We start from the raw sequence: 21,236 nt of genomic DNA, 5'->3' as shown, positions 1-21,236 counted from the left end.
CTAATTAAATCAGGATTTTAATGAGGTAATGATTCAGTGCTCGTTGTCACCTACCTGCGCTGCCACACTGCAATTTCATTTTTCACGCAGTCCTGTGGAATAGTAGCATCTCCCGCTGCTAACATGATGCAGAAATTAATGGGCGTGATCAATAACAAATTTAAGATTCTAACAGAAATGGAATTGGTTAAATAAGCTGCGAAAATATTCACTTTAAGGTGCAGAAGTGATAAATTCTTATCATTTAACAAGTTTTGTAGATCGATAGATCATTAACATTATTAGACCTTTGCTAATCTGAGGTAACGTGGCGAGCTGCGTCCACTGTCCCCTTACGGCTTCCTCGCTGAGCAACTAATGATTTTCATTAGGTGACAAATGGACATGGACTCTGGTAAATGTCTTTCTCCGGATTTTGCTTTTCACGTTGTAAGAGCTGACTGTGGAACTAAAGGATTGTGGATCATTTGTTCTGCAGTGTAAGTTCAGCCTGTGCTGCTTCTTGTCTGTGGGCTGCTGCAGTCCCACAGTCGTCCCTTAAACCACCAACCAAACCATCTCCTCTCTTTTCACGTCTCTGCTTCTTCGATATCTCACTCCCCCTCCTTCTCTTCTTTCTATTCTACTTTCATTCCCCCCCCCCCTTTGTCTTCCTACAGCTGTTTCCTTAGATTCTTCCCACTTTTGACGCCGGCGTTTTCAGGAAAGATTGCTTTGGAATGTTAATGCACGATATCCCACTGCACCACATGTCCTCTGACATGACAGTGAATAAATGGAATCCTCCTCTTTGTAATGTAAAGTGCGCTGAGTGCAGACTTGTGTGCATAATCCCAGGCAGTCATTTTCCTACATTAGCTCAGGATTATACTCAGCGCAGGGGATGGATTCCTTTCTGATGGAATTTAATTTGTTTCAAATGAGGGAACCCGTTTTTTTCTGCTGCAACACTTCGCTGGAGATACATTTCGTTTTTCCTCTGGCAGATTCATCTCATTTGTTCTACACGTGTACAGACAGGGATAAAACAATGTGCAGCATCTGTTCGTCAACTGTTAGAAGAGTAGAAAGCGGAGTGACGCAAGCTATTTGTTTTCTTTATTCATGAGAGGAGATGAATTTTGACTGGGTTTTCCATGTTTACTCCAACACCTGTAGTGCAGACTTACCAACTGTAGCTTAAAAGAGACATACGATTCTTCTTCAGTTGTCTTTCCTCTAGTGTGTTGCATAGTTTTTTATTCTGCAAAGTTCAAACGGCAAAAGCCCGTTGGAAAAGGAAGCTCCTCTCTCTCACAGAAAACACTGTAAACCCTGCAGTCTGGCCGATACCTAACCTCATAACATCTTTATTTGAAAAGCACTTCTCAAAGCAAATGTACACAGTTGCATAAATAATAATTTTAAGTAAGTCAGCCGCTTTATAATTCTGCAGTTCTAGCACATCAGGTCTGGACCCCAGGATTAGCGGTGCTCGAACGCTGCAGCACCGAAGCCTGGCAGGTGAGATGGAGAGGCAGCCAGCGGAGCGGCGGGGAGGAGCGACCTTTAGGCCAAACCTGCACTCACGTATAGTGCAGACAGAAAGAGCAGAGTGGAGCCAAGTGGTCGGAGAACAAATGCGACTCCTCTGGAGATAAACACACACTTGTCATCTCCAGCTGGTAAACAAGCCGCTGCTGACGTGTGCAGCTTGAAAGTGCAAATCTGTCTGTCTCTGCGTGTGTTTTTTGCGTGCGCGTGCGTGTGTGTGTGTTCTCTTAAACACTTGAAAAGGCCACATACAGTTGCTCAGTGAACTTTTCTTGTGACAAAATAGGTCAACACACAGGTGGAGATCCTGAATTTCATATTTATGGCAGCAGGGAAACAATGAAATTGGTTTTCTCACTTATTTTATATGTATTTACTGGATCCTGTTTTGTTTTTTAAGCTTTCTATTGACGGCAGATTCAGAGTTTGTCGATCTTAATATTGAATACGAGCTCAAATGATCCAGTCACAGGTTTACACACAGAAAACCTCTAACATCTTTGAGTATAGCTCTATGTTATAGTGTCTTACTCTCCCTCCGATATTAACTTCCACCTTCAGTCCTCCCCAGTGTATAAAGCTGAGACGTTGCTGTGTCTCGCCTCATTTATTCCACTCCGGTCGGTGCTGGAGGCTTCGAGTGCTTAATGGCACCAAGTCCCAACTCCTGAGCTTTTCGATTAGAACGGTCAAGTCCCAGTGACTTGTTTGTTTCAGTCTGTTTTTACAGCTGCTCGGTGTTTGAACAATTTTGAGGGATCACGCTATCGGGAGAGCAGAGTTCACTGGTTCGATACCCAGCTCCTCGAATCCGCACGCCAAGACTCTGAACCCTGACGGCTGCTCCCTGATGGCTGCTCCGTCAGTGTGTGAATGATTGGTGATGGAAAAAAATAGAAGCCTGTACAGATGCTGTATGAACATGCGTGTGTGGATGGTTGAATGCGACTTGTTGTTGGGTAAAGTGCCGTGTAAATGCAGTCCATTTACGTTAAGTGCTCAGCTGTAATTTGCCACTCTGACTTAAAAGAAGATGTGTGAGATGAACACACACACACACACACACACACACACACACACACACACACACACACACACACACACACACACACACACACACACACACACAGTAAACATATGAAAAGCTCCTCGTCACAGTGGCATAGAGGCATAACTGACAGGCTGGAGAACACGTCTGAAGCTGACAGTTTTTGTCTTGTTAGGCGAGCAGGAGGGGGACAGCTGATCTGAACGCTCACTCACACCGATCGTTCGTGTACACACACACTCCTGTGCACGGTGCTGCACGTCTGCAGTAACAAGCTGTGCAGCCGCATGGCTTCGGACGTCCACTGGAAGGCTTGTGAAAATCCAGGCTCTGTTACGCTTCGTAGCAACACGCTCAAGTTTCACTTTTCCCCCCCGAGGTTACTTCTCGCGGTCTCACACATATTAACTTCAACACATCGTTATGTTAAACCCATAGACTGTATATAAAGCTGATTTCCGTCAGGTTAGGTAGATAGTTCTTACCAAGTGTTCATTTTTGCTTTAAGTTTGGTTTTAATTTGTTATTTGATGCTATAAAAACAGGGCAAACATCATGATTGACAGCTGAGACTCACTCCTGATTGGTCAAGCCCATGTATCGACGTGCTCTCGCCACCACGGCTCCTCACCTGGATCACTCCTCCGTAGACTCAAGGTCCAAATGACGTCGAAAGCGCAAGATGGCGGCACCCATGTGAGGGATATTTTAGCTTAATTTTTGTTCAAAAGGAGGAAGTGGAGATGTGTCGTTTATTTACAGTCTGTGGTTATACGCTGCAGTTATTAGATATAGATGATCCTGAATGTGTTAAATATGCACACTCCAACATAAGCAAAATTCCCCTTTGTGTTTCCCAGGAGTGAGCCGAAGGCATATCTGAAGGAGACACACACAGACACGCACACACTCACACACACAAACACACACCACACATCACATCCATCATCAAAGTCTCAGTGTTGACAGGCTTATTTACTCAATAGGACAAAATCTCTATCTCTATAAATATCCCTCTGTTGCATCTTTCTTTTCTTCTCTCTTTCTCTCATTTTTCATTCTATCTATTTACGCCCACACGTAATCATTGATTTAGCTCCATGTGGCTTCTTTATTGAGTGTGTGTGTGTGTGTGTGTGTGTGTCTGCAGCTGTGTGCAACCTTAAGTAAAATCTACCGTGCAACTCTGTCTGTGTTTGCTCATGCATGCACACAAATGAAGACACACATGCGTTGTGTGAGCGTTGATGTAAAGCTGTGTCACGCTCCCTGAAGGCATTTTTGCAGCCAGACTGTGGAGGTTAGAATAAATATATATGACAGAAGATGGAGATTCAGGAGCATCAGTTTTCAGTTCGACAGCAGCTTCATGATGCAGGTGAACAAAGTAAAAAATAGTTTTTTATTGCATCTCTTTTGTATCCCATTGCTTTTCCTGCAAATACATGCACCCTCAAAGTGTAACAACAGTGTTTTTAATCGTCCACTCGTCTCACTGAGCTGTAATGATCCACCAGAAATAAATGAGCACATGATCAAAAAAGTCATTAAAAGTGTTGTGAAAGGTTTCGTGTGAGCTCCGCACAGGAAGAGCAGACAATTACAGGCACTTGAAATCGGCTGCCAATGAAATTAACCGTGTAACATCTACTGTCTGTGTTATCCTCCAATGCACGTCACTGACGTCTGTGCTTCAATTATCCTATTTCTTTAATCCTGTTTTTCAAATGGGGCTCTCAGGAATTGGCAACGTGCTTTTCCTTGTCCATTACTGACAGGAACGATGTCAGTAATCAAATACTAGGGAGTTTCACTGAAAGAGAGAAAGATAAAATAAAGGGTTTACACAAAATACATATTTCCCTTTTAAAATAACCTAGTAAATATCATGCAGACGGGTTTAAACGGCAGGAAACTACCATTTTCCATAACTTCAGCAATCCGACTTGTTTTCCCCTGTGTGGTTCAGTTCTTTCTGAATATGTGAAGAGATTGTGGTTTGGTGGGAGTTGTGAAAAATCACACATTCAACCACATTCAAAGTTTAAATAATAAGGAATATTTATTTTATTCCAAGGGTTTGATCTCAAGTGTGTGTGTGTGTGTGTGTGTGTGTGTGTGTGTGTGTGTGTCTGTGTGTCTGTGTCTGTCTCCCTCTTCTTCCTGGTTGGGTCTCACACCATGATTGGCTGATATTCTGACATCTGATAGGATCCATGTAGACAGGTGGCAGCTGACAGAAAGCTACCACCGTGTGTGTGTGTGTGTGTGTGTGTGTGTGTGTGTGTGTGTGTGTGTGTGTGTGTGTGTGTGTGTGTGTGTGTGTGTGTGTGTGTGTGTGTGTGTGTGTGTGTGTGTGTGTGTGTGTGTGTGTGACAGCAGTATTTTAGGAAAGGTGTTTTGTTCTGTGTTGTGTGTCTCCTGCAGTTGATTAAGACAGATGCTCACTCCCTCTGAAATTCAATTCGGGCTACTTCAGCACTTCGTCCTTCTTTCTTCTCCTCTTCTTCTCCTTTTCTTCTCCTCTTCTTCTGTTCTTCTTCTTCTGCACCCCTCTGTTAAACGATCACACGCTGGGGAAATTAGCTCCGACACCAGGATCTTGAACTCAGCAGATCACTTGTCTGAGGTGGACGTCAAACTTCGCTGGACAGCTGCCATATTGTCCTCCTGTTTGTTGCTGAGTCTTGTCAGATGAAAAGTGAAGACACCTCTCTGTCATGCTGACACATCTCTATTATTACAAAATGTGAGGTGCAACACACAAGATATATTTGTCCTTCTTTTCACCTTAAATAGATTATACAGTTTTATGTTGTATTTGCTGCACTGTTGAATTGTTCAGTAAAATATAGGTTTCATATTAGAGCATATCTGCAAATATATAATGTGATACTACTTAAGGAAGTGAGTACATTTAAGTTTTAGCTTGACTAGTGATTCAAAATCCTGTTGTTTGCACAATTTAAATTTGTGTTGCTGCTCTTAAAGCTCACAAGTGGTGTAGACCTGTGACGTCATCTGAACATTCAAGAAAACCACCTCCTTAGCTTTGCTCTGTTTGGTAACTTCACTCTTTAATGTGACTTCTCTCTCTCTCTCTCTCTCTCTCTCTCTCTCTCTCTCTCTCTCTCCCCACAAGGTCACCTGTCCCATGGACCGGTGAGTGAGGGGGAGCACGGTAACCATGGCAACTGCTCAACGGGCCCCACTCCAGACTGCTCTCCCCCCTCCCCCGACACGGCCCTGAAGAACATCGAGAGAGTCATCCGCCCACAGGTGAGCGTGCGCGGATCCACGCTCTAATGAATCTGTTGCAGAGGCACCTGATGCATTATTGAACATCACTGTATCCGCCCACACGAAGCTTAAACACCTACACACACACACACACACACACACACACACACACACACACACACACACTGGTAAACGTCTGTTTCTCTCCCTGAGATTGTTTGGCTTCATCTTCACTCCTCTCTCTCTCTCTCTCTCTCTCTCTCTCTCTCTCTCTCTCTCTCTGTGTCTGTTGCTTTGTCAGTTTCTCTCCGAGCAGATAAGAGTTCAGCGTATCTGAGCTTCTCTATTATGCTCGTGCGTCTAAACAGTAACAGAAACACAGAGGAGACCCTATCTTGAGATTCAGAGCCTGATACTGTGACAGACGTGACACCGTGGATGTAAACACAGACAGACAACCCCCCCCCCCCCTCCCCCCTGAATACAGATTTTATTACAGGAAGTAAATTCACTTTTATACTGAAATCAGAAGTCAGGGTTTTACATGTGGATGACAATATAGTGAAAAGAAAGGATTCTCCCTTTTTGCCAGGGACCCCCTGCAACCCTTTGAGAAAGTGACTCTCACATGATTTGTAGGGAGTTTCTAGTCTCTACCTCTAATTCCAGGTCCTCTTCAATACAGCATGAGGTTCATTTCATATGCACTACACTGCAGTAAGAGCCTGGAAATAGAAGAAGTCTATGTAATTTGGAAGGAGAGACTAATTTTGCTATCACAGGAATTGAAGCGGCGAAGAATCTGAGTCCTTACATGGATCAATATTTTCCTCCCACCCTCACTTCCATCTGAAAGCTGCCTTTTTTAAAAACCGGCCACACAGAAGCCGAGCATCATCTCAAACTCCGACATCTGTAACGTGGAGGATACAGTGTCGAAGGTGATCGAGACGGAGAAGCCAAATCCAGCAGCCTGTTAAAGTTCAGTGTCCATGCAGCCTGAAGCTGAGGAAGGTTCATCATCATCATCATCAGAAGTGACTCATGCCTACTTGTGTGGAATCTAATAAAAGTGCTGCAATAGGATTATTTCAGGGGCAGAGTCTCCCGGGCAACCAGCGCTCTGTTAAAGAAATATGCAATAAATATCATATCAGAAACTAAACTTTCCAAGTTAAACCCTGTTGTTTAAACCTGAGATGCTGAGGAAATATAATTATCTCTGTTACTTTTTAAATAATCTTGTAAAACAACAGCAGCAGCAGTAGAGTAGATTAATAATGCGTCGCCGATCAGGAATAAATTCGAATCAACATTCAGAAATTCAGATCAGCCTCATCAGGGACCTGAGGTTTGTTTAGTCCTCTCACCTCTGTCTCTGAGCCGATAGTAGCAGTCGCTGCGTCAACAGTTCGCACCTCGATAATTAAAGGCAGTTGTTTTCTCACTCTGCGGAAGAGGTGCGACTCAACACTGATGCTCGTTCAGGGAAGAATCGTATGATATCAGAATTCTGTAGAGCAAGCAGAGTAAATGAATTACTTTGTAAATTCTTATAATTATGAAGTTTCTTCTGAGATAAACTTTTATCAAGAAAGAAAAGCTCCTCTTCCACTTTTCTTCTTCGTCCTCCGTTTCTTCTTCTATTCTTTTTTATCTTCTTCTCCGTCTTCCTCTTCTTCTCACTCTTCCTTATTCTTTTTCATTCTTCCTTCCTTCATTCCTCCTCTTCTTTGTCTCTTCATCTTCTCCTGCCTCCTCTCATTCTTCCTCCTCTTCCTTCTCCTTCCTTCTTCCTAGAAGTCTAGATGCTGAAGCTGCATTTTTCCATCATGGCTCACACTGAACTTCTTAGAGATCTAAAATCATTCAGTTGCTGAGTTTGAAATCGGGACTAAAGTAAAAGTTTTAAAAGTGCAACACTCTGTGTCTGGTCTCCACGGGGCTTTCTTCCTGCTTCTGACGTGTTGGTTTCCTGGGCGTTCATGATGGAGACGTCGTCAGAAGGACAAACTCTTTCATGGGAACTTGAATCAATCGACTTCTTTATTACTCAAATAAAAAATAAAGCTGCATATACCTACTAAATGAAATCCACTCCCCTTACCTGCCCTTCATGAACCTCAACCTCTCCCCTCTTGCTTGCGCCACTAACCCCCCCCCCCCCCCCCCGCCCTCCCAGGGCCTATCTTTGGCATGTTAACTAAAGTGCGTGGCGGGATCACATGCGGTGCCGAGCAGGCCTGCGCTCAGCTTGAGGCGAACATAATCAAGGAGCACCCGAGTTCAATTTTATGGCGCCTAATTAATTCTCTAGAATTTATTTCATTTCATTTTAGTGCTCCCGCTGGCTATGTCATCAGTGCACGGTGTACGTCTGACACTCTGCGAACACACACACACACACACACCACAGACATATAAGGGCCTTGCACATACATGCTGCCGCTCCGGATGTGTAGAAGAGTCTGGCTATAGCTCCACAGTCCTTCCTCCTCCTCTCTGTGCTGAAATATTAATGTGGTGCTCTCAGGCTTCCAGAGGGGGTTTTCAGCAAAAGTTTCCAAATTGGATTAAATTTCCCTGTTGTTTGTCAACACCATGATTCTGTGTCACGACGATCTGAGCTCAGTTATATAATTATATCTCAAATCATATTTGGCAATAACATGTACTCAGAGAGGCCTGTCTGGACACAACAGAGGAATCCAACTGGTTGAAACCCTACAGGGACTTTTTTATTCCAATTTCAGGAACAACTGTAAAACACAGTTCAATTAATTAGTATCTGTTGTATTTATTGGATTTTTACAAGCTAATCTATAACTGCATTTAAAAGCGTAACAGTAAATGACATGATTTTTGAATTGAGGTGCCCTGTAGGTTATCTCATCCCACTGGTGTTTTTGTCGTTCCAAGGACAAACACTGGAGTGCAGATGCTCCCTGGGGTTTTTGCTGTAAATAAAAATGCATTCTGGGTAATTTTCGCGCTTCAATTTTGTGGTTTAAAAGAAACAATTCCTCTCATGTACCAATGCTGCTGATTAAAACACATGCAGTCCCTTTGTAAAGATGCGAAGAGAACACAGGCGCTGGGGCTTAATGTTTGGGTCGTTTTTATGTCGTCAGCTGGACGTGTTGAAGCTCTTGATCACGTGGTCAGATGGGATTTAAGGGGCAGAAAGAATGAAGGATTAATTAAACGAATGTAAAGATGGTGAAAGAGGGAATTCAGAGACGTCTATACTCTGCGTCATGGGGTTATCAGATGTACCCACTGGCTCCGTGTCCTACTTTGCTGCTTGTGTGTGAATCTGAACAGTTTAAAAGAGATTCCCGTCAGAGGGAAACACATGGTGGAACTCGTGTTTGAGCTCAGTGAAGCTGGTTTCTCTGACAAGCACATGAATCACATATTGGAACACAAACGCACAAACATCGACATCTTTGTGAGGATCGGTTTGTGTTTGAGGTCTAAAAGTTTGACGACATTTTCACCACTGTCTCAAAAAGCAGCCTCCTTGTACGTAGCATTGGCCCAGTCCCACTTTGTGCCTCTTATTTATTATTATAACATTTAAATCACAGAACTTAGCATCTGTTTTTCTATTTTGAAAAAGTCAGGACCTAAACTACCGACACTTATTTAACCATCTGTACATTTTAAAAAGATTTCTAACTGTTTTCCAAGCAACACTTTTTGCTCAAAGTAAAAGTGAAGCCAGGAATGAGTCATGTGTTTGTTGGTTTTGTGCAGCACGAAGCTTTTGTCGTATTTTCCATATTTTGACACACAGTGAGGTGTTTTTCTTGTATTTTACAAAAGTGACAATACAAAGTCTTTTCTGGAAACCTTGTTTGGATACAGTCACAACTCGGAGAATCTAGTCTTTGAAAAGAGGAAGAAAAATGACGTCTGGGCCGTCAATGATTTATATTTTTATCCAAAATAATTGGCGTTTGAATTCGTGACTCTAGTTTCATGACGAGACATTCGAGGCAGCAAGTAGAGAATAGAATATAGGTGGCACACAGATGGTTGTCAGCTAAAGAATAGTTGATGATAGCTCATCCTTTACACTTGCACATTTCATCGTTATCAGGCAATGACATTTCTTTGTCAACCACACATGCAATTACTGGGAAACTGTTATTTATTAAGTTGTAAATCTCCCCTTTTCCGAGAAGCAGGAGAAAAAGCCTCTTTAATAACGAAACAGTTTTATAAAACCTGCTGCTGTGCTGCTGCATCTAATAATCCTTCCAAACCTCAGGTGTCCCAAATCCAAATTGACTTCATGGCTCACGGCTTATTTTTCTAATTTCACCTGCATAACACATCACAGAGTTTTTTTTGTTTTTCTTTGTTTTAACATTCTGCTCTTTTTTACATCCAAGTGCAGCCTTTGTAAAAGTCGAGCGCAGGTTTCCACCAAGATATCAGTCCCCTAAACACGTCTTTGTTCAGATTTTAGAAAAACATTTTAATGAGGAAAAAGAGAGACAGAAGATGATATTATATGTAAAGAGTAGACGGAGATTAGAATAAACAGAATGACAAGATAAGGTAGATTTCTAGGTGAGTGTTTGCAGCGTGGGGATGTGATGCAGTGAAAGTCCTCACAAGTGTAGACATACGAGTGTGAGTGTCTGTGTGTGGCACAGAAACGGAGAGCAGCTTCTGTTTATCATGTCTGGTCGTGTGCGACAGTGTTAGACTGGGACACGCACACATCCTGTACGTGCACGTGGATGCACAGTGTGGATCGTATGCATCCGCGTCTGCTGTCACTCACAAAGAGGTACCTGCATTTGGACGAACACAAGAGCGCACACAATGACACAATGAGCTCCTGACCACACACTCAGAGTGGAGTGCAGATCGACAGACTCACCAGGTGCTTTTCAGAAGATAATAAAGCACTCGATGGTAAATGTGCTGACTCAGCTGTCACATAAAGGAAGCAGCAGCCTATAGGAGCGTTAAGAAGAAGAAGAAGGCTGTGGCGTGGTCATAACCCGCTGAGTGATGCTCTCAACTCCTCCATTTCGCTGTGGTCAGAGTGCTCTCGAGCAGGGCACCTAATGAGCACTGCCGTCAATCAACCTGACCCGGGTTTTGAAAAACAGAGAGGTATTGATTTTGGTGCGTTCCTCCAAGTAAAGATGATTTGTTTTGACCAACAGGGATCGAGGAGCAGTGACAAGGGGAAATGTGTAATTTGAACATCACTGTGGAGTGATTATGAGATGACAACATGATTATAGTAAACAAACAAGACAATCAACAGACACTCCCAGACTCCAGCAGCACAACGACGGACTCTGCACTGCTGGATCGTAACTGTAAAACATTTCAGTTTAAACATTCCTTCAACACAAATAGATTTATTATGAATATACGAACGAAAAGAAAACAGAAAGATAACCAACTATATAGAACTTGAATTAAGAAAACAGTTTGTAATCTAAATACATTCTTCATTGTTTATTCTGTAACATAAAAGTTTTAACTCCCACAAATAAGCAAACATACACGCTGACACTGAAAAGTCCAAGAATGGCTTGTTTTTTAAACTAATCTTTCCAACGTGATTTTCCTTATAAACTGTGCTGTTGATCAATTAACAGAACAGCATTAGACGATTGAGTAGATAAAGTAGTTTATGGTCTCGTGCTAGATATGAAGATGTATCACTGTTTTCTTTCCTCGGTGTTCCAGTAAAGTTTCATTTTGTGGAGTTTGTCTCATGTTAATCTGTTTTTAGACACGTTTGTCAATGTGTCTCTGTTTTCCCCAGAAAATCACTAATCACTTTGGCATTTAGAGCTCATTAATCTGCTCACACACACGTCAGTCACTTAGCACACACACACACACACACACACACCCTTGACGATCCCGCTCTGACAGTGTTGCTCCAGTCAGTTAATCTTCTGGCATATTTGCTCGGATCTGCGCATGATTGCAATACATGATTGCTCTGTATAAATCCAGGAATGTGTCTCAGCTCTGTCCATGTAGTACTGGCGCTGGGCCCACGTGTGCAGAAACACGCACACAAACACACACACACATTCACACACAACCGATAAAACAATCATGTTGGTTGTTTGGCTTTTAAAGATGGGCAGTGAGAAAAGAGATTTTCACTAAGGTGAAAGAAAAATAATTTACTTTTGAAGATTTTACTATATATATATTGGCTGATTTAACAGAGTAGCATTTTTTTTTACATTTCCTTATTTAGGTATACGATGTGTGTGTATGTGTGTGTGGCCCCGGCTCAGCAGGATATTCAGCCTGTGGCCCCAGAGGAGACACAGGTCACACACTGCTGTTTGAAACGGACTCGAGCTAAAGCTAAAAGCTCCCCGGTGGGAGTTAAACGTCCGGGCTATTTCCTGGCATTTCCCAGCCCATAACAAATGAATCTGTATGTAGTACTTTGTTGATTCCAGCGAGCCGTGCCTTTCAATCACCTCGCTGGTTGTGAGCCAAATGGACTGCTCGCCCCTGCCGGCCTCTGCACTGCGTTTTAAATTGTGTGCCATCATGAATATGGCAGGAAAAACTGCTTTAGTGCTGCGGAACGGACAGGAGGTGAAATACTGCCGGTTCAAAGCGAGCGGAGTTCAGCCTCCTGCGTTTCTCACAATTTCACATGATGGACAGAGTGAGAGACTGTTTACTCCGACAAGAGGAGCGAGTGGACTGATAGCAGATAATAGGAGGGAGGTGTTTGCGTGGGAGAGCCGGGAAACAGCACTATGATTTCAGATGATGATCTGACCACCAACAGTGGGTCAGGCTCCCAATTACGTCAAAAGTACAAGAGATCCTGTGTTTCCAGGATATTTTAGGTTAGGGACTCGGGGTGTGTGTGTGTGTGTGTGTGTGTGTGTGTGTGTGTGTGTGTGTGTGTGTGTGTGTGTGTGTGTGTGTGTGTGTGTTTGAATGCTGAGTGGTTTAATATTTTATCCTGCGTGTTTCATCTTCCGTGCACGTGAAATAAAACGACAGAAATAAAAACTCTGCTTCTTCTAAAGACGCACGCATCGCTCGATACAGCGTCACTTACTCCAAGCTACCGTTCTACACGAGAGAAGTTGCTCCAACAACAGAAAATATCGATTAAAGCCACGAGGATAATTACCTTTCAGTCCCCAGCTCACGTTAAACTGATGAATTTGTCAGCCGGTAAAGAGACTAAATGGAAATGGCAACATTCCCCCCCCCCCACTCTTAGTACAACTACATTGTCATTTTTTTAGCATGACGAACAGGTTGCACAGTAAATTACGTCCCATTCATCAACAGTGGATATTTGTTTCCCGACTCCACAGTATCTGATCTGGTAATTATGATCATTTTATAATTGATTATGGTTCATTAATCAACATGATTTCTCATTTTCTCACGAAGGAAAAACTTTATTCAGTCTGTGCATGCAACTCAAACTGCAGAGACACGTCCCGCCTCATCTTGGGTGAGGAAATACTTTTCTCTAGCTAATGGTTGTGTCATTTATTAGGACCTACACCCATTAGTTAAGTGTTAAACAGCATGTTTCCCCCCAGGGATGCTGTTACAGACAGAGAAAGTGTGTGTGTGTGTGTGTGCGTGTGTGTGTGCGTGCGTGCGTGCGTGCGTGCGTGCGTGCGTGCGTGCGTGCGTGTGTGCGCTCATTAATCCAATTGGCCATGGCATGTTCATTAGCCTGCTGCCCATTTGCATTGTACACGCTGAGCCTCAGCCAGAACTACAGCGTGTAGTGTTGTGTGTGTGTGTGTGTGTGTGTGTGTGTTTTGTTGGGTGTGAGTGTGTTTATGTGCATGTGTGAGCTCCTAATAAGCGTGAGCCCAGAGAGACGAGTTGTTTAGTTGTTAGAAAGAAGCTGAAGCGAAATGCACCGAGACAAGGCGCCGATGAGTGTGGGTGTTAAGACATGCTTGAACGATGAAAAGGAGAAGTTGAAGTTGCCAATAAACTCATTAAACGTTTGCACACACACACACACACAGACACAACTACAACCTCTCACTTTGAAATGCCACAGTGTCCCACATCAGCAGCTCCATCTTTCTGGGTCGATTGTCTTGGACTTGGATTATCTGATGAGAGCCGACTTATACAACACTATAGGTTCTGTTTTTTTACGTGGGCACAAATTAAGAAGTGTTTTTTATTTTACTGTGAAAGATTTATTTTCCTTCTATTTAGTTTTTCTTGATTACAGAGATTAATTTTTTTGTTTGACAGCGAGGTTTGTGCCCTGTCTCTCCCCTTGCCCCGTCCGGACTGTTCCCCGTTGGGCTCATACATCATTGTCTTTATTCCCCGTTGCTCGTCCGTGCTGCTGTGATCCTGTCCGCTTGATGTATTGGTCCTTTAAACATCCATGGTCTCTGTGGGATGTTGCTGCTGTGGTGTTATTCCCCATTGACCAAATGTCCACTGGAAAAGAAAAGTGCTGCTGTGGCTGCTCTGGTCAGGGGACGTTAGTTGTATCTCTTCTACTCTTCTAAGTTCTGCCGTGAAAAGCTCTGTGTTTATTGGCTGATATCAGGTTGTGGGTTGAACTTCTGTTGATTTGACCTTTCTCTTACAGCAGAAGTGTTTCAAATGACTTTGAAAAACAAACCCTATAGTTTTGTACACTACAATTTCCTGCCAAGAGTTGGAGGAGAAGATCAATACGACTCTTGCAGCCGTATATAAAATATGAACTAAGATGTAGGAGCTGCTTATGTTTGTTTAGCATTATGGCTTCGTGATAACTCTACAAACACGAGTGGAATCTCTCTCCTCATTAAACTTACAAAAAAGCAAATAACCGTATTTTTTATATGTTGAACCTTATCTGGAGCTCTTTTTAATTAAAAGATTATATTCATTTTTCATGTTTAATAAAATAATAATTCGTAGCTTCCATCTAATGTTCCTTCCTTCTCCTTTCTTTTATGATGCTGCCTCCTTCTTCCTTCCTCTGTTGCTTCACTCCTCTTCGTCCAACTCTTTCTTCCTCTCCTGCTTCACATTCTTACCTCCTCCCATCATTTGTTCTGTGTCCTGCTCCCTCGCTTTTTTCCTCTTTTCCTCAGTGCTGCCATTTTCTCTCACCGTGTCTTTTCATCTCCCCAGTTTTTCCATTTCACCCTGTCCAGTCCTCTCCGTTCCTCTTCATCTCGCATGCGTCCTCCACGTTCGAGTCGTTTCCCTGTTCCCATTATACCTTTGTTTTCATCTCACTTTAGTCCAGTCGATCTGAAGATGCTTAAAAACCCAATTTCTTTGCACCAAGCGCAGAAAGAATAGAAACATTCTCCCCTTCTCTGCATTTATTTCCATTCCCTCATTCTTTCTTTCTTAGTCAAGGTTCAGTTTTTTTGTCCCTGGACTCAGTGAAGGTCTTATGAAGGTGGTCCATGTCGTGTGTCAGTCTCCTTCAGTATTTCAGGGTTTTATTTTAACCTTGGTGCTTCACTGTATTGATTTGCTTTCCTCTGACACACACACACAAACACACAGACAGACACACACACACAAACACAGACACACACACACACAAACAGACACACACACACAGCAGGGTGTTGACTGCTGGAGCTGTTTGTGAAGCAGCAGCAGGTTGTTGAGAGCTGCAAATGCCTCATTATGTAAGATGTGTTTACCAGGTGCCAGTCTACAGTTTCACTTGTCCTCTACCTCTCTGTCTCACTCTCTCACTCGGCTGTGAGCTGTCATTATGAAATCCTCTCTCTCTCTCTTTTTGTCCGTTTCTCCGTCTTTCTATCGCCTCTCCCTTATAATCTCTATCCCTCTCTTTTTTCTATCCTTGCACCATTTTTACATGTTACATAAACCATGAACCAATGAATAAAGCCACACAATTGTCAGCTACATGAGAGAATATAGTTAATATTTAATCTTTTTCTTACTCCTGTTTTGCCTTTAGCCCAAGCAGCGAACCTCTCTGTCCTCGTCCCTGGACGTCCAAAGGCCAGTGAACCACAGCTGTGAGCCCAGCGAGGTGAGCTCGTCCCTGGGCTACGCCAGCTTCAGCACCAGCCCCCCTGCCAGCCCCCCCCTCAGCCCCAACCAGGAAGACTCTGCAGGCTCCAACGACGACTGTCAGCTCACAGGTAAAGACTCATGAAACGGACGGGAGGGTGGGAGGTCGGTAGATGTGAAAGGCTCTGTCTCTCGGCCGGAGGAGACACCAGTTAGGGGAAAACTGTCCACCCTGACCTCTGACCTCCCCCTGGAGGAGGAGCAGCAGAAACACAAATACCTCCTCAAGGGGAAGTTCACGACAAAAACCCAGGAGTTCATGTCAGAAAATGGCATAAGTATCATGTAGATAGGTTTCCCTCACATCGCAGCACTGATGTACTGTTGATTTTAGTGAAGCATGATAACCTCCCACTAGACTAAGAATTGAAGGGAAACAAGCTCTGAGAAATATTCTACAACAGATTTGTATCATCCTGTATCAGTGCTTATCTGAGTCTTGTGCAGAGCAGAGACATTTTAAAGGGGTTTTATCAGGTGAAAACTGAATATTCATCTGAAGTCTGTCTGAGTGGAAATCAGGATGCAAACCAGCTCCTCACGCTGGAACACTGTCCTGGATATCCTGAGAAGAACCCGGGCTCCAAGACATCAGCAGAAGATGCTGCGTTGGTCCTGTGGGGCGTCGCTGTTACTGTCTGACGAGATGAAACACTGTTGGTTTCATCTGATGACGTCCCCCCCACTGAGTTTTAATGTTTCTGCTCCAAAAGCAATATACTATGTAATGGAGGTGTTTTCTCCAAAGAAGCTCCTAACGAGGGCGGTTAAGTATTAAATCTGCACATGACGCACATTTCAGTTCTTTTAGAACAAACACGAATACATGAATGTTAAAAAAATGCAAAAACATGTTTTCTATTCATGTGTGTTTTAATGCGATTGTCTACAATTTGTTATGAACCCTAAAATAACTAATATATAAGCAACTTTTTCAGATTGCATGCTCACGTTTAAAAATACATTTCTCTCTATATTTCTGATTTGATACTGTCTGCAGTATTTTTATCTAAAGATTTATTGTATTATGGATTTTTCCAATACACTTGGACACCGCAGAAGGAAACTGGGACGTGGGAACCACTGGCTCGCTGCCTGGTTTGCTCCTGAGCCTCATTTCCTCTCTGTCATTTCCTCGTCGCCCGCTTCTTGCGTTACCATGGTGACGAGATTCCTTGTTGTCATGGCAAAGCGGCCTTGGCGATAGCTACAGCTAGTGACGTGGTTGTGAATACTTCCTTCTCTCACCTGGGTGCCAGTCCAACTGTCCCTCACACCCACTGCTGTCAGGCTAAGACAGAAAGCAGGCGGGAGGCATTGTCTGTGTGTGTGCGTCCGTGTGTGCGTGTTTCATCCAGTAGTTCAGAGGCCCAGCGAGGCTTTGATCTGTGTGGTGCCTCAAACAAAAACACATCCATTATCAATCCACAGGTGCATGCACACAGAGACGCACACAGAGACGCACACAGACATCAAATTGAATGAGACATGTTCATCTTCATTCCTCTTGAAGCTCAGCTGTGGATGTTTATGTAACACGTGTGTAATTTCCTTCTTGAACCCACTGAACATAATGAGCAATTATTGATCTCCTATTTTTACTGTGAATATATATATATATAGCGTCTTATCGACCATTCAAAGCATATCACAGTACAATCCATATTCATGCAGCTACATAAGCTTCCATCACTCACAATTCACACTCTGGGACAATTTGGGGTCTAGTATCTTTTCCAAGGACACTTTGGAATGCAGAGTGGAAACGCTGGGGATTGAACCTACGACCTTCTGTTTAGTGGACGACCCCGTTCCTGCAGTTCACTGATGATTGTTCACCCAGTTATATCACAAGAGGTTGTTTTCTTGCTCCGATTTAGAAAAATAACCTTTACACTAAAGTAATTAAAATGCACACATAATACCTTATATACTGCACTTACAGAAATACTTTATATAAGCACTCACACAATTTTATAGATACAACCTAGAATGAATTTGAATAATTCTCTCTCTCTCTCTCTCTCTCTCTCTTTCTCTCTCTCTCTCTGCCTCGATCACTAATACCAGGAATAGATTGGCATCCATTTATATTTCCATTTAGTTGTTTTTCCTCCCTCCCTTCTCTCTCTTTCTCTCTCTGCTTCTCCGCTCCTCCGCTCATCCCTCTTGCTCTCTCTACTTATTAGCTGTGTAAGGCCCATTGTGGGGTTGCCATGGTAACGAGAGAGAGAGAGAGAGAGAGAGAGAGAGAGAGAGAGAGAGAGAGAGAGAGAGAGAGAGAGAGAGAGAGAGGTATATATAGTGTAGTGTATGTATGTATATATGTGGGTACAGAAGGCAAAGAGTAAAGGATGCCAGTGAAAAAAAGGAGTGGGAGAGAATGACAGTGAGACGTTATCGGGGTCGGGAGGAAACGGAGAGAATGAAATGTTAGATTTCTGAGGGTTGAAATGAGAAGAAAGTGATTGGAGTTCTTTATTTTACCCTCCGCTCACCATAAAAGGTCTTTCCTTCCTTCCCTCCTCCCCACATCTGTCTCTCCTCTTCTTATTCCTCTCGTTCTCTCCCTTAAAAAATCCTAAACTCTTCTTCCGCACCAGCCTCACATTTTACACAATAGCTGCAGTGGACGTACGCAGGTGTCTGGCACCCGCGTGGGCAGCTGGGTAAAAAAGAAGGCACTATTTTTAACCCCATCCATCACCGGCGCTGATCCTGCGGAGCCTCGGTTTACGTAATGTTGGACGTCACTTGAGGAAACCTTCCCTCGGTGGCCTCGCTGCAGGGAGTCCAGCCCAGTGCAGTGTTTTGCTAAATCAGTGCAACTGTTGATGCAGTGGTCCTACGTGAATTAAGCAGCGCCCCCTGTGACAAGTTAAAAAAAGATGATGTTTTTTTTTACTCTTTTCCTTTATTTTAGGAATTAATGTGGAATAACTTTACTTTTTTTACTTTATTCTTTGAATTTAAAGTGGAATTACTTGACGTCAATCTTTTACGATGGAATTCCTTCACTCTTTTTTTGTTTTGTTTATTTAAGGTGGACTTACTTTACTCTTTTGCTTCATTTAATATTTGAAAATGCTTCAGACGTGCTGTTCTCTTGAGTTCTCTACTCAGTTGTGGTAAAACATCTACTTGCAAAACACAAACTCCTGCTTTCTTCATAATGCATTTCGACCACAGAGATCGATGAGCTGCAGCTAATGAGCCGAAAATGGCAAAGCAATCAACGGCTCTCTCCGTGTGTTTGAGTGCTGTGTGTGTTTACTGGAAGGAGTTAAATTCATTAGGCCTCCGTTGCTTAATTCAGGTCTTTGTTCTCAAATATTAGACTCTTCACTTGTACCTTGGCATCAACTCACAACTACAAGCGCACTCTTCAGCACAAACACACAAAGGGTCTGTCAGCGCCTTGTGCTTGATCATTAAGTCGCCCTCAAAGTCAGCAGCGCCTGTGTTGGCTGCATTCATTTGATACTCAGGCACTCATGCACCTACACGTCCTTTTGACACCTTGGCTCTGCCCTTTGCTGTCTTTCTTTGACACGATCACATCTGAAGCCGTTCCCTTCTCCTGTGTCCACCGCCTGAACAGTTTGACACTTTATGAAATAGGCCCTTCAATTAGTGGCCACTGATATTAACACGTTTGATCATAATCATTTAACAGAAATGAGCATGTGTACACCATTTCTGCCTCCACCTCATTTTACATGGAGGCAGAAATGTGGCAGTGCTGATCTCCTCTTACATCAGATAACAGGAATCTTCCCTGCCGTTAGAATACACACACACACACACACACACACACACACACACACACACACACACACACACACACACACACACACACACACCCCCACACCCCTGTCATGTGGTAGATGGCGGATGTGATGAAATTATAGCTCCCCTCTCGCTGCTTCTTCACTGGGGGCGTGACAGAGTGTCAATCAGGGTTGAAAGCTTGAGTTTGATTTGAAAGGCAGGAGGACGAGAACGGGAGAAGAATGTCGGTGTGTGTGTGCTTGTAAACTGTAAAAACACACTTAAGTTTATTAGTTATATCTGTTGTACAACCAAGTGGCAATTCAGTGGAAAGCCTTGCAATATATCTTATCTCTGTGAATTTAATAATATTCAGGTATTGCTGAGGGAAAAGTGCTGATTTAATTTGAGGTGCGACTCTTGGTGGTACCATAAATAAATAGATAAAGATGGAACGACATGTTTATTGAGGCACCGTCGATACACATGCTCGACCAATCGCGAGTCATTATTAGCTGTCAATCAAGACATTTCACCCTATTTTTATAGCGTTTTATAGCGTCCATGTTCCATACACTAACACGGAGGAGGTGGGGTTTATGACCTGTACTGCAGCCAGCCACTAGGGGGCAATCGAGAGTCTTTGGCTTCACTTTTGGGGCACCCTCATGTCGTCCATCTTTATATACAATCTAAAGGTGGTGTATACTAATATTCTGACAATAAATTACTCAGCAGCAACTCAATACAGAGTGTATTAATATTCCTGCACCTGAGGACATTGTCAGTCCTTTTATTAAAGTGTCCTCTCTGAATTGTCCCGCCCTCAGAGCTGTAGCTCTAATTAGCAGCACAGTTTCATTAAGCTGGTTTTGATCACACATACTGTTTCATTTAGATTCAACCTCGGGCTGTTGCGCTAAAAAGACGAGTTCAGGTAATTTGCGAGTGCCGCCGTGTGTTTGACGGCATTTAGCTTCAGTGGCAGGGACCAGAGTGTTCGCTCCGCAAAGTCGTGTTTCGTCTCAGCACGCACACACGACCAGACTCAATTCAAACTAATAAAAGTGAAAGTAGCAGAAATTGGGTAAGATTCATAGAGAAAGTGCTGTTGATCACATTAAGCAGCAGTGGAGCTTGAAGAGAGACTCAGAAAGAAGCCGGGAGCAAACTTTGCTTCCAACTTTTCCTTTTTTATGCTCTTATATAACTAACAATGACTAAAAAGGCCGGATAAACAAAGCAGATTGGAGCAGAAATGACCTCAATAAATGTGGTGGAGCAGATTTATATAAATATGTTCTACTGCTGAGGTTAAACTCACAGTGACGGACTGATGATTGAGACAAGCAGCAGTAATTTGTATGTCGTTGTGTTGATAAACCTCTTAAATGGACTCAAGTTTGATGCTTCAAGTGCCCTTGAGCCAAACACTGAATTCCCACCTGCTCAGGCAGAGCGCTTGCCTTGGAACCTGTAAGAGATATAAACAAAAGGCAGCGAGTTTTATTCCGAACACAGATTTGTGTCTGTGTGTCTCACAGACTTTATATGAAGATGGACGACA

The 21,236-nt window shown here is 43.1% G+C and overlaps 1 protein-coding gene across 5 annotated transcripts in view; it reads left to right on the top strand.

The window, feature by feature from the left end:
* Nucleotides 1-21,236, top strand: part of anks1b (ankyrin repeat and sterile alpha motif domain containing 1B) — a 163,369-nt gene that overhangs the window by 85,772 nt on the left and 56,361 nt on the right. For all 5 annotated transcript variants that reach the window (XM_034579033.1, XM_034579029.1, XM_034579028.1 and 2 more), the window contains 2 exons: nucleotides 5,724-5,860; nucleotides 15,783-15,969. In XM_034579033.1, the coding sequence (XP_034434924.1) occupies nucleotides 5,724-5,860; nucleotides 15,783-15,969 (324 nt within the window). The remainder of the gene's footprint in view (nucleotides 1-5,723; nucleotides 5,861-15,782; nucleotides 15,970-21,236) is intronic.

Source organism: Hippoglossus hippoglossus, chromosome 23 (assembly GCF_009819705.1).
Source record: "Hippoglossus hippoglossus isolate fHipHip1 chromosome 23, fHipHip1.pri, whole genome shotgun sequence".
Taxonomy (NCBI): Eukaryota; Metazoa; Chordata; class Actinopteri; order Pleuronectiformes; family Pleuronectidae; genus Hippoglossus; species Hippoglossus hippoglossus.
Note: the sequence above shows the minus strand (reverse complement) of the source record. Positions and strands in the feature narration are given on the sequence as shown.